The sequence below is a fragment of the Thamnophis elegans genome, chromosome 6 (assembly GCF_009769535.1).
Source record: "Thamnophis elegans isolate rThaEle1 chromosome 6, rThaEle1.pri, whole genome shotgun sequence".
Taxonomy (NCBI): Eukaryota; Metazoa; Chordata; class Lepidosauria; order Squamata; family Colubridae; genus Thamnophis; species Thamnophis elegans.
In genome coordinates, this window is record NC_045546.1 from 6,086,610 (window position 1) to 6,100,131 (window position 13,522).

At 42.0% G+C, this 13,522-nt stretch overlaps 1 protein-coding gene across 1 annotated transcript in view; it reads right to left on the reverse strand.

The window, feature by feature from the left end:
• Positions 1 to 10,413: 10,413 nt before the first annotated feature.
• DLG2 (discs large MAGUK scaffold protein 2) overlaps positions 10,414 to 13,522 on the reverse strand; it is a 415,458-nt gene continuing 412,349 nt past the window's right edge. Inside the window, exons 20-21 of the mRNA XM_032219707.1 lie at positions 13,330 to 13,421; positions 10,414 to 12,173 (exon numbers count right to left, since the gene is read on the reverse strand). Coding sequence (XP_032075598.1) covers positions 12,067 to 12,173; positions 13,330 to 13,421 — 199 coding nt within the window. The 3' untranslated portion in view covers positions 10,414 to 12,066. The remainder of the gene's footprint in view (positions 12,174 to 13,329; positions 13,422 to 13,522) is intronic.

Genomic DNA, 13,522 nt, shown 5'->3' on the forward strand with positions numbered 1-13,522 from the left:
GGACTACCTTGGCAATGAGCAAACTCCGATTGTATCCCTGTCATTGCATTTTTATTTCCTCCTCCTCCTCCTCCTCCTCCTCCTCCTCCTCCTCCTCCTCCTCCTCCTCCTTTCTTTCTTCTTTCTTCTTCTTCCTTCTTCTTTTTGTTTGACAAATTCCAATAAAACAAATAAATAAATAAATGGGAATGATCCACTGACACCTCGCATGTTGCATGAAAAGATCGGATCCATTCTGCCACCATGTTAATCCTCCATTCCTGGAACCTATCGATTGCATTTCTAGAAAAACAGGCCCGCAAATTCAAATAAGCGTGACACTCAATAAACACCCGGAAACACAGATGGTATGAAACATACATCTTAACTTTCTTTCTTTTTTTTTAATTGTGTGTGCTTTATTTTTTTTTATTTTTTTTTTTACACAAATGGAATGGATGCGTCGAGTATTTACACTTAACAGGAGTGAAAGCTGTCTAGTGTATTTGTAAACTCCACTTTCGATTCAGATTAAGCCCAACCCAGAACTTCTGAGTGAAGAAACATCCGATCAAAGCAAGTGAAAAAGGAGGAAACATACAGAAACGTCATAACTCGCTAACGTATGGAAGTGCCAAATTCAACAACAGAAAAAATAAAAATATGAATCCTGCATTTGAAACATAACTGAGAAAGACTGGATTTGCCAAGATTCCACATTGCCATTTGTTTCAAAAAAAAATGAGGTCCCTTGAAAGTTAAAAGCCCTGATCTTTAGGAATAGAAAATGCGATTTTTTTGGTCCGCCTAACTTTGCAACCCTCTATGTCCTACACCAGGGCACAGCAATCTGTGGCTCTGGAGCCACATGTGGCTCTTTCATCCCTCTGCTGCGGCTCCCTGTCACTGATCAGTTCCACAATCGATAGGGTTTTTGGTTAGGACAGGTAGAGAAAAAAGAACCACCGCCCTAGGAGGAGACTCTATGGTGGGGGGAATTGATTGGCTGCAGAATTGAACGTGGGCTTCTGGTTAGGACTTTTTATGGCTTTTTTGAGTGTTGTCGACCCCTCTCCTACACAAATAAGCATGTTTTGGGATTTCACTCATGATCTCCTAGGTCAAAAGCAAGTCTAATATTTGCAAGCAGCTCGTGATTTTTATCATCAGACTTGGAGTGGAGTTTCCATCTAATTTGAAAAGCAAGTCCAAATGAATAGAAGATGACTTTTAGTTCTTCAATGGCTAAAACTTACTTTTTTTGAAGCTGTTCGATGGTCATATAGTTACCAAGGTTTTTTTTTAAACCTTCCTGAGAAAATATACTATTTTCTTTAAAGGCTCACGGGAACTTTATAATTATTTAACTGTGTTATCCTACAGCAGCCATTTGGCTGGCACCTTTCCTCCTTGCCTTTATCTTTTACATGAAAAAATGTTGGAAGATTTAATTGAATGTGCTAATTCTCATTTCAACTATTTATGTATGAGATGTTTATCCCACCTTTGTTACTTTGTAAGATGTTGAGACTCTAAAGCAGTGGGGGGGGGATTTAGCAAGGGGTAGAATGTGTTGTTTTCAAAATAATAAATTCCTTCCTAGAAGCTCAAAGTCATCTTTTGTCTCCCAAACCTTTGCACCTGATCGGAAGCAGTTGGGCGTAGGTGCTAGCGTGGAAGAAGAAGATTGGACCATGTGATGGACTGTGGGTGTGGGGACAAGATCGTGAACTTTTAACTGGGTGGGATTCTGATGTAACTTCCAGAGTTGGAATCCCACAGCACGATGCCAACATGCCTGCCTTATTAAATTGGAACTTTAAGCATGTTTTTGCCTTTGACTCTGATCTAATTCTGCATGATATTTGGAACGCTGACATTAAGATGATTAGGGAACTGGAGACTAAAACATATGAAGAACGGTTGCAGGAACTGGGCAAGGCTAGTCTAGTGAAGAGAAGGACCAGGGGAGACATGATAGCAGTCTTCCAATATTTGAGAGGCTGCCACAGAGAGGAGGGAATCAAGCTATTTTCCAAGGCACCCGAAGGCCAGACAAGGAATAATGGATGGAAACTGACCAAGGAGAGATTCAACCTGGAAATAACGAGAAACGTTCTGACAGCAAGAACAATCAACCAATGGAACAGAAGTTGCCTTCGGAAGTTGTGGGAGCTTCATCCCTGGAAGCTTTCAAGAAGAGGCTGGACTGCCATCTGTTAGAAATGGTGGAGGGCCCTGATGGCAAACCGGTGGCACGCAGAGCCATATTTGGTGGCATGCCAGCTATCAGTTCCGGCGCCAGCTGATTTTTGCCCTTTTGGCGGTCCAGGGGAGGCAGTTTTCGCCCTTCCTAGGTTTCAAGCTTCCAGAGGCTGGGGAAAGCGGAAAACGGCCCCAATCGCCCAACCGGAAGTTGGTTCTCAAACGTCCGGATGGCCCATTGGAGCTGTTTTTCACCCTCCCCAGCCTCCGGTAGTTGAGGACTACCTATATTCTGTTTGTTCATATATTTATAATAATACTTTTAAACATCAGAAACCTCTTGGAAATTGACCATTAATACTTTGGGGAATTTTGGCATAATCATATGCACCCAGAGAGTCCTTTTTCCCTACATGGATTTAATTCTGAGTAAAGCTTAACTGTTTGCATGTGGGGGGTTTGGAAAAGGATTTATTAGAGAGCTGTGGCAGGCATGGGCTTCGAAGGTTTTAGCAAGGGGTTCTCTGCCCGGTTCCTGGGTGAGTGTGGCCATGTTGGGTGTGGCCTAGTCAGCCTCCTGCACCACGGGAGGGAGGCATTTTTGCCCTTCCTGGGCTCTGGAGACTTTCTTTGAGCCTCTGGGAGGGCGAAAATGGCCTCTCCAGGCTCTGATAGGCACATTTTCCACCCTCCCCGAGCTTCTGAGCATGCCCTGCACTTACCTGCATACAAAATGGACCCCGTGGGGACTCCTGGGAGAGGCGGGCTGGGCAGGGCCAGCCAGTTGTGGGATTTGGGAGTTCTCCGAACTGCACAGAATCTTAGGTAGAGGTTCTCCCGAATCCCTGCAAACTCCCAGCAGCCCACTCCTTGCTGTGGGGCAATTAACTAAGTCCCCCCCCCCCTCAACTGCATCCTTTCCCTTCTAAAAAAAGGAGAAGAGGGAAAATAGAACAATAAAGCGACACAAAAAAAAGTACAGTTCGGAGATGTTAGGTGTGTAAACATGGCTTGTAAAGAGAGTGTTTGTCTGTGTAGACAAACGGTTTCGCACTGGTTGTAAATCCAGGGTTATTTTTTATTTTTGGTGTTTGTGTTTGCCCTATGACGGACGGTAACAATATTGTGTTAAAGATTGTTTTTTAAAAAAAAATAGCACCTGGGATGTGCTCCAAGAGCAATGCTTCTCAACCTTCACAACTCTTAAGATGCGTGGACTTCAACTCCCAGAATTCCTTAGCCAGCTGGCTGAGGAATTCTGGGAGTTGAAGTCCATGCATCTTAGAGTAGCGAAGAATGAGAAACAGGTATTTCTCTAAAACATTTAGAGTCTGCATCTCACTCAATCATGTACCCCAGCCTTGGAAATGATTCTCAGCGGAACAATTAACATCTGGATTGCTCTGAGTTTTAGCACCAATAGTAACCAGGATATCTTCTGATGATGATTGCTATCCAGAGGTGGGTTCCTACCGGTTCAGATTGGTTTGGCCGACTAGGTAGTAACTCATCCGCCCATGCACCTGAACCAGTTCTCTTGGCGGCACCGTAGGCGCCGCCTTCTTGTTTTTTTTATTCTGTGCATGCGCAGAAGCAATTTTTTGACTACTGTGCATGTGTGCGTAGCCCAAAGCACGTCCTTCACCGAACTGGCAGTAAAAGAATTTGGAACCCACCTCTCTTGCTATCTGCTCACAAAAGGCCATTGTGCATTCACTTATAGCTTTGGGAGAAAATCGATGCTACTTGGAGTTGCCACATATCCACCAAGTAAGGTATGGGTGTGTGTCAGTGGTGGGATTCAAATAATTTAAAAACCGGTTCTCTGTCCTAATGACCAGGTGGGTAGGCCCGGCTTAGTGGTCATGTGATCGTGTGGGCATGGCCAACTCAATGTCACTCACGTTGATGGGCGCTTCGTTTTAGCTGTTACAATGTAATAAGGGTTAACCGGAGAGGCAGTTTCTGAAAGCAGGGCAATAAAAATTAGGCTAGAAACAACACCAGACTGTTTCCTTCCTGCCTTCCTTGCAGGATTAGCCCTGTAAAGCGGAAAAAAGCCAAAAGGAGATTTCTTCCAACAACTGGTTCTCCGAACCTCTTAGAAAGTTAAGAACCGGTTCTCCCAAATAGGTGTGAACTGGCTGAATCCCACCACTGGGGTGTGTGTGTGTGTGTCATTCTAACACAGAGGAAAAATTGGGGGAAACCATTGACTTAACAATGCTTATTTTTTAGGTTCTTGGCGGTATAACATAGTCCTACAAAAATTGTATCTGAACTGAAGGATTAAAAAGAGAGTTTGATTTACTTTTCAAAGAGCCTTACCAACAGTGGTGGGCTGCTGCCGGTTCGCACCGGTTCGGGCGATCCAGTAGTTACGACTTGCGGGTGGGTCGTCCACCTGCCCCGGCGCTAAGCTGTCCTATTTAGCCTTGTTTTTGATGCCACCTGCATGTGTGCAATGTGCACACGCAAGCGAAGCACCTCCATGGGAGGCCGGGTGCATGTGCAGATGGCACGTGTGTGAGTGAAGTGAGTGTACACCCGAGTTCACGTTTTCGATGTTCGCCGAACCGGTTGTTAATTCATGTACCGTCCACCTCTGTTTACCAATACTTTAGGGGGGACGTAAATTATAATTACAGGTAGTCCTTGACTTACAATATTCCATTTAGTGATCGTTTGTGATGTTACAATGGCACTGAAGAAAGCAACCTTTGACCATTTTTCATGCTTACGTCCGTTGCAACATGGTTACACGATCAGAATTTGGGCGCTTGGCAACTGACATGTATTTATGACGGTTGCAGTGTCCCGGGGGTCACACGATCCCATTTTGTGACCTTCTGACAACCAAAGTCAATGGGAAAAGCCAGTTTCACTTAATAACCATGTTTACCAACTTAACAACGGCAGCGATTTACTTAACAACTGCGGCATGAAAGGTTGCAAAATGAGGCAAAACTCTCTGAACAACTGTCTTGCTTAGCAGTGGAAACTTTGGGCTCATTGGTGGTCGTAAGTCGAGGAGTACCTTCGGATGCTGTAATATTTTTTTTAAAATCCAGAGCCATCAAAACCAAGAGAAAAGCAGGTACCAATTTTCAAAGGCTGAAGATTTTTTCCCCCCGTTCTATTTTGATTGTCCCTAACGGAGAGATTACATTATGGATTTTAGATTTTTCTTTTTCAGGGGTCAAGCTGACAATGTCAGCCTTTAATGGATTTTTATGTTCCCGAAAGTATGAAATGTTGCAACCTTTAAAATCTATGGAGCTAGTTCTTTTCGCCTTTGAAGAAAAATCCCGCAATTAAGGGAAATTGAAAGGTTCCCTGAAAGATAAAATGAAAAAGAAAATGTGGGGTTTTTTTTAGCCTTCTAGGAGCATTCGATAATTTTACTTTTCTAAGGGCTAGATTTCATCTCTCTTATTAGTAGAATTTGAGGAGATATGTACACAGGTAGTCCTCGACTTACAACAGTTCATTTCATGACCCGAGTTACAACGGCACAGGTGACTTACGACCACTTTTCACCCTTACGACCGCTGCAGCCATGTGATTTACATTTGGATGCTTGGACACTGATTCACATTTATGACACTTGCAACCTCCTGGGATCACATGGTCTCCTTTTGCGACCTTCTGACAAGCCAAGCCAAGCGGGGAAACCAGATTCACTTAACAACTGTGTGACTCGCTTAACGACTGCAGCGATTTCGCTAACAAGTGTGGCAAGAAAGGTTGTAACAAGACACAGAACTTACTTAACAAACTTCTCATTTAGCAACCTCAATTTTGGACCCATTTGTGGTCGTAAATCAAGGACTACCTGTATTCAATTCCACTTAAACATGGACTCCTTTCCCAGTCAACATCCAGAGATGTAAGGCAGAGATTTGGATGAATGGACAAAGGAAAGCATCTGCGGAGATTTTTAGTTATCCAGGTCACGGTTGTCCCAAAAAGGTGCTTTTTCAAGAGGCAACCGGACTTTCTGATTTTTTTTCTCTGTAGACGTTTCGCTTTTCATCCAAGAAGCTTCTTCTGCTCTGACAGGATGGAGGGGAATGGAATCCAGTCAGCGCTAAAGAAGGTTCTTGTATGAGAAGCGAAATGCCTTCAAAGAAAAATCAGAAAAACAAATACTGTGGGGGTAAGACAGACCTAAAACCCCTCGGGGTGTGTGTGTTCTGTTAATATATAGCCTGTTGTGACTTAAAATGGCTTCTACTGTGCAGCGCAGTGGAGTTGCGATGGTAACAGCTTCACAGTACTCCACAAGGGGGCTCCCTCTGGTAAGGGGGAAAATCCAACATTAGAAATTATGTTTGGTCTGGACATTTCCTCCCTATAAATAAATATCCGGGCAACACCTGGTTATTGGCTAGTAGGTGATAAAATACGGGTCTTTGCAATCTCAATAACGTCAGTGGGACAGATGATCTTGGCAGTAGGGCATTTCTTCTTTGGCATGAATCCCTACCTGTTCCTATGTCTTTCCATCAATCTTTATCAGGTGGAGGTGGAGTCAGGGAATACTTGAGAAGGACCAAGCTACCATTTGAGACCTCTTGAAACTGTCAAGAAGGACAAAACTCATCAGTATCCGGACATGAAACAAATGGGAATGCAAATCGTAAGGAGAGCAGGACTCCTTACTAGAGCTTTCTTTCATTCAAAGTCTTCCCTCCCTCCTTCTTTCTTGTATATTTTTCTTTCTTTCTTTTTTCTTTCTTTCTGTCTCTCTTCCTTTCTTTCCTTCCTTCTTCCTATATATTTTTCTAGTATAGATTCTTTCTTTCTTTTTCTCTTTCTTTCTTTCCTTTCTTTCCTCATTCCTTCCTTCCTGTATATTTTTCCAGTATAAATTCTTTCTTTTTCTCTTTCTTCTTTCTTTCCTTCCTTTTTTCCCTCATTCCTTCCTTCCTGTATATTTTTCTAGTATAAATTTTCCTTCCTTCCTTCCTTCCTTCCTTCCTTCCTTCCTTCCTTCCTTCCTTCTTTCCTTCCTTCTTCCTGTATATTTTTCTACTATAAATTTTTCTTTCTTTTCTTTCTCCCTCCCTCCCTCCCTTCCTTCCAATCTAAACATGAAACACAAAGCCTACTGAAAGGGGGAAAAAAATGTTACTGAAGTAGCCGAGGACTTGGGGACAAACTGGTGGGGCCAAAGCACAGGGTTACTGCCAGGATGGAAAGCATAGTACAGGGCAAAATAGTACATTTACCAGTAGGTTGGTTCTCCTAAGAGACAGGCATGCTTAAGAGAGAAACAATCTGCAACAGAACAAAACAACGGGTGTGAAGGCTAGAAAACAGCTAAATGAAAAACGCACAAGGTGGTTTTGTTGTTGTTGTTTGTGGCTTTTTTTTTTTTTGCTTTAGGACAGTAAAGAAATGTGCTGAGCCCTGGTCCTGAAAACAAGACTTTTATGCTGATGTGAAAGTAAGCCATTGTTCCCAAAGCGTTGGATTTTTTTCCTGCAGATTTCTGCAAAAACAATTCCAAAACTTCAATACTGATTGATTTCCATTTTTTTTGTAAGAAAAAAAAGTTTCTAGCCCTTTTGATCTGGTATATACAGTAATTCAATGAAATCACCCAGATTATTTTCTCTCTCTCTCCTCTCTCTCTCTTTCTTTCTTTCTTTTTCTTTCCTTTCTTTCCCCTCTTTCTTTCTTTTGCTTTCTTTTTTCTTCCCTTCTTTCTTTTTCTCTCCCACCCTCCTTTTTTCTTTCTTTCTTTCCCTCCCTCCCTTCTTTCTTTCTTTTTCCTTCCTTCCTTCCTTCCTTCCTTCCTTCCGTCCTTCCTTCCTTCCTTCCTTCCTTCCTTCCTTCTTTCCCCTGTGCTCAGCCTGCTGAAACAAAATTGTATTTAGGATTTTCCCACACTTACTTAAATGGGATAATAATAATAATTGAAAAAAAAGGGATTTTCACGCTTCTCAGTGGCATCATTTCCACAGCACGCGAAACCCTAAATCTGATTTAACAAAACACAATTGCTGGGTTTTGCATAACACGGTCAGTCCTGACAAACCAGTAAACCATATTATCGTATAACATGATTATACAACATGCTAAGGCAATAGCCTGCCACGAAATGAGGAAAGTTGTCTCCCCAAAGACTCATTTTAATCTAATCTCACATGTTCCATAAATCCAGCCAGCAAGGCATTTTGGACAATTACCTTTGACTTATTCTCTCTTTTTAAAAAATGGGAATAATTCAGTTTTGGGAGGTTGTTTTGAGGGCAAGCGTATGGTTATAGACACCTTGCACTTTGAGAAAGTGCTATGTGAAAGTTCAAATTCTCACTAGAAGTGCACTCAGCCCAAGAGCTTTCTTATTCATAGATAGTCCTCAAATTACGACCATTTGTTTAATGCCAGTTCGTAGTTATGACAGTCTCGGAAAAAGTAACGTGCAATCCATCCTTCCAAGTTATGGCAGTCACATCACCTCCGCAGTCATGTCATTTGCAATTTGGTTGGCTCAGCAACCAGCTGGCCTTTGCGGCATCTTGAGGTCACATGATCACAACTGGCGATCTCCAACTGGTTTCCAACAAGCAGAGTCAACTGGGAAAACTGGATTCACCTTAAAGACCCCAGTAGAAACAGCTGCAAAACTGGATCTGGTGATGTGATATTTAATGATCTGCATCGCGTAGGGATTGAAATTCTGGTCCCAACAGCAAGCCATAACTCAAGGACCATCTAGTAGCTCTTTTTAATTCTCACTAATATATTTATTCAGCTCTTTTCCAGGACATATAACAAATTTTCATCCCGTTCCAACAAAGTTTGGAATTCTACTCTTCACAGGAGTTAAGGTTCAACTCGGGAAAACAAAACAAAACACAGCATTGAAAACACTTTCTTTTTGTGGAGTCCATGAGAGAAAATAAATATTTGCTCTTAAAATATTCTTCCCGATTAAAACCACCCTCTTTGTTTGATACTTCCAAAGGTGTAGAAAGAGATTATGGCAGAATTAATTTTCTCTTCTCTGGGAAAAAAACACCATTGAACAATTAAAACCAATTTGAGATCATCCGGTTTTGAAAGACGGAGATATCTGAGAAAGGAGTTGGTATTTCTGTCCTTTCACGCAATGATCAACCATTCAAACAATGGCTTAACAGAGTCAAGAGAATTTGGAAATATAGAAATTCAGGCTGAAGAAAGACTTCTAAGGGGGTTGCATTAACATATTAAGGCTGCAGCCGCGAAGGACCACAAGAACAACATTCTGGATAAGAGACATTTAAGATTTTCTTTTCAATTTTTTTTCCTGAGTTGTGATCTCAGAAAGAAAAATCTGACCTCAGTTCTCCATTTCTGAGTCTTAGGGTCTTGTTTTACTCTAACGTTAGGAAAGTATCGTATTGAAAACTCCAAAACGGAGCAGAATTAGAACTGGTCCTTTGATGGAAACAAGGGAGACAGCTCCGTGGAGCCAAACCCTTCCCAGCTCTCCGCCATGACCACAAAAAAGGGAGGCAGAAAGGGTTAGTTGAAATATAATTACCAAAAAGGGGGGAAAAATAAACTTGGAAAGAGCAGAAACTGTTACTGGCTAGGTTTTAGTTTATTGGTTGTTTGGAACTGCTTAGTTGTTCTGCAAATTGGGTTGTTCTGTGAAGAAAGTGAGTTGTTCTGCGAAGTGGATTATTCCAGGGAATCAACTGAATTGTTTTTTTGAAGGGAGCCTTTATGCCAGAGATGGTCTGCTGCTGGTTCACACCAGTTCGGGTGAACCGGTAGTTAATATTCCATGCAGTTCGATGAACTGGCAAATCCCACCACTGGCTGGCCCCACCCCTGCTTGTTTTTCGGCCTGTTTTCCAGGCCATTTTTCGGGCCATTTTCAAAACGGCCTGAAAAATGCCCCCCAAATGGCCTGAAAATGGCCAAAAAACAGGCAGGGGCGGGGCCAGCCAGTGGTGGGATTAGCCCCAACAGGCTGAATCCTACTCTGCCTTTGAGGCAAGTGGCCAGGAGGCGGGGCTGGATGTGATGAGTGATATCACTCACCCAGTCACATGACCAACTGGCCACGCCTACCCAGCCAGAGAACCAGTTGTTAAGTTATTCAAGTCCCACCCCATAATTAGCAAACAGAATTTCTAGATGATTGCTACAAAGTTGAACTTTCTGACGTTTTAAAAATATAAAATGCATAGTGGTCTTCCAATGAATTATTTTGGTTGACTTCAAAAATCTGCTTCTGAAGTGTAATATTTTGTTTAGAACTTTACCAACTACTTTGGACCAATTACTGGCATTTTAGCAACCATTATGGAAAAGCTGGTAAGAGGTTTTATAATGGCAGCTGCTTAATTAGAAAAAAATAAACCAAAAATTACATTCAAACTGCCCCAATAGTTTATTTATGGGAGTGAGGGAAATGAGGGTGAAGTGGGACTATATATATATATATATATATATATATATATATATATATATATATATATATATATATATATATATATATATATATATATATATATATATATATATATATAATTTTGTACTAAGTGCATTTTAGGTGTATTATGCAAAGTAAATTTTTCTTATCTAAAATAAAATAGGAAAACATGAGACCTAAATTCCTAAATTCAAACAAAAGAGGACGAACATATAGAAGTCAAAATCCTTAAGAAATCTACTGGGGAAAAAAAGAAAGAATGAAATAGTGCAAATTGAAAATTCACCTTTTGCATTCTCCTGCCCGCCCAGGTGCAACGTAATTCACCTTTCGACGACTTAATCTTTACAAAACGTCTCACAAAATATTTTGTTACCTATAGAAATTAGCGCCTATACATCAATATAGATTCTTTAATAAATTATCCCATCTCTTAAGTGCCTTCTATCTTCATATAAATGATAATATAGATATAATTAAAATAAAATGTCAAGCTTTCCCCCTCCCTCCCTCCCTCCCCCACACAATTGTACCCTTCTTCTTGGTCACGTTTTAAGTACCCTGAATGTTGCGTGTTCATGTGTGAACGCACTTCAATATGAAAGCTTTCCTTCCCATCAAATCTCATCGAATGAGTAAGATCCAGATGCAACGGTGGGGGTTTGGAATTGAGAGGGGGGAGAAATTATGCTCCAGATTGGACTGGGACGGGGAGGAGGGGCAGGAAGGAGAGATATGCATAGTTATATGAAAGTCGAGGTGCTGCAAATGCAGATGTATGATGATCCAAGGAAGCCTCCAATCCAACATCTGGGAAAATTGATCATAATAAAAGCATTCAAGGTCTTAGCAGAGTCCGGTGGCTTATGGATGAGGTTCCGTAAAGCTACAGGCTGTTCAGCTCTTCCTCCGGAGGTGTGTTAGGGAGGGCTTGTCTTCACATCCGTTTTACTCAAAGGATACATCCTGTAGGATTAAGACACCCAGGAGATTTTGGGTTTTTTTTTAACTGCCAAGAAACCCACTGAGCTGAGCCATTTCAGCAATCTGGTCATTTCTGCCTCTGGGTTCATCCTTGCAAAGCTGAGCACGCAGAACAGTTTGTACACTTTGTGTGTGTGTATGCATGTGTGTGTGTGTGTGTGTGTGAGAGATTTAATATGGTAGACTTGTTTTTTTTTCTTGTTTTTTTTTTAAAAAAATTGTTCTTTCTTTCTTTTCCTTCCCCTTTTATGACCAAATCAAGTGTCCTTCATGGCTTCCGACAGTTTGTGTTGTACTTTCAGAAAATAAGAATAATAATAATCACATTGACAGCAAGAAATGTGAAAGTAACTTCCCCCCCTTCCCCACCCCAGCCCTCCCCGAAGCTTCCAAATAAGTTAGGATTAAATTTTTCTTCTAAATACTTCTCCGTTGCGATCAGAGGTGGGTCGGTGACTTTATAGTTTTTCCTTGGAAGGAATCCATATGAAGGAATCCGATTGTTCTTCGATCACGAGTTTGGTTTGGTTATATATATCTTCTAAGGTATCTCCTTGGACAATTGCTGGAGGAAGGAAAACAGATCTTAATCCCTTTTCAGAAATAAATTTGGCCAGTGTTTTAGTGTCTACCCTGTTTCCCCGAAAATAAGACCTCCACGCATAATAAGCCCTCCCCGAAAATATTGCAACACAGCAGCCCATCATCCCTGCCTTCTCCCTTCCCCCTCCCATGTGCTCTTCTTTCCTGCCCTTAAGATCCTGGCACTTTGCCCCAAATCCATCAGGTGCTTTCACATTGGTCCACTGGAGGGTGAACATCACAGCTGGCTTTCCAGAGGAAGCTGCGAAGGAACTGACATCACAAACAATTGCCGCTCTAGGACGCCGCACTTGCTCTCCTTAACAGCCCAGGGTCTCCCTTCTCCCTCCCATGACATCACAGGCAATTGCTGCTCTAGGATGCCACACTTGTTCTCCTTAACGGGCCAGGCGTTCCAGAGTTATGCTGGAACACATACCCACAGACATACCCACACATCAGGGATATATTCTCCCCCTCCCCCCAATATTTGTTTCCAGAGAGTAAGTCATCTGTGTACCAAGTTTGGTTGAAATTGCTCGAGGCGCTCCAGAGTTATGCTGGAACACACACAGACACACACACACAGACACACACACAGACACACACACACACACAGCCTTTTTTATATAGATAGATTTATTATTTATCCAGTTTGACTGAAAACAGAGTGAATAGTTGCTTGAATGTTTAGAGAGTTGGGAACATTCAAAACAAAGATACGAAGCTAAGCTGATTGCTATCTTCTTCCGAGGGCAATTTGTACGTGGCAATTTGTACTACAGCTAGTAAGCTAGCCCTTACCGGCCACTTGTTCATTGACTGAACTTACAATGACACTGAAAAAGGAGAGAACGGGCCTTGAAGTTACAACAATTACGATACCCTTGTGATCCCGGGATTGTTCATTTGCGACTTTCCCAGCTATCTTCTTGGTCCATGGGAAGGGCCGCAGGAAGTCACAGGTCATCGTTATCACTTAGTGATGGAATTGCTGGTCCCAACTATGATCAGTAAATGGGGACCCCCTGTATAATTCAGTTTCTCATTATCCCCAAAGTCCCACCGGGAAAAATAATAATAACAACAACCCACTTCCCCTTCCTTCGTGGAAAGAAAGGAAGCCTTGTCAAACGCACCTGTAAAATATTCTCCAAATTCTTGTTCTAATTTCATGGCGCGATCATACGTTTTCTTGGCCTGTTCCTCCGTGAGACGTTTATTCATTTCCCTGAAACAGTTTGAAAGCTTGAGTAAAGAAAAGGGAATCTATCTATCTATCAGTGACGTGCAGTCAGCGGAGGCAGGGGAGGCACAGCCACTGTCAATCAT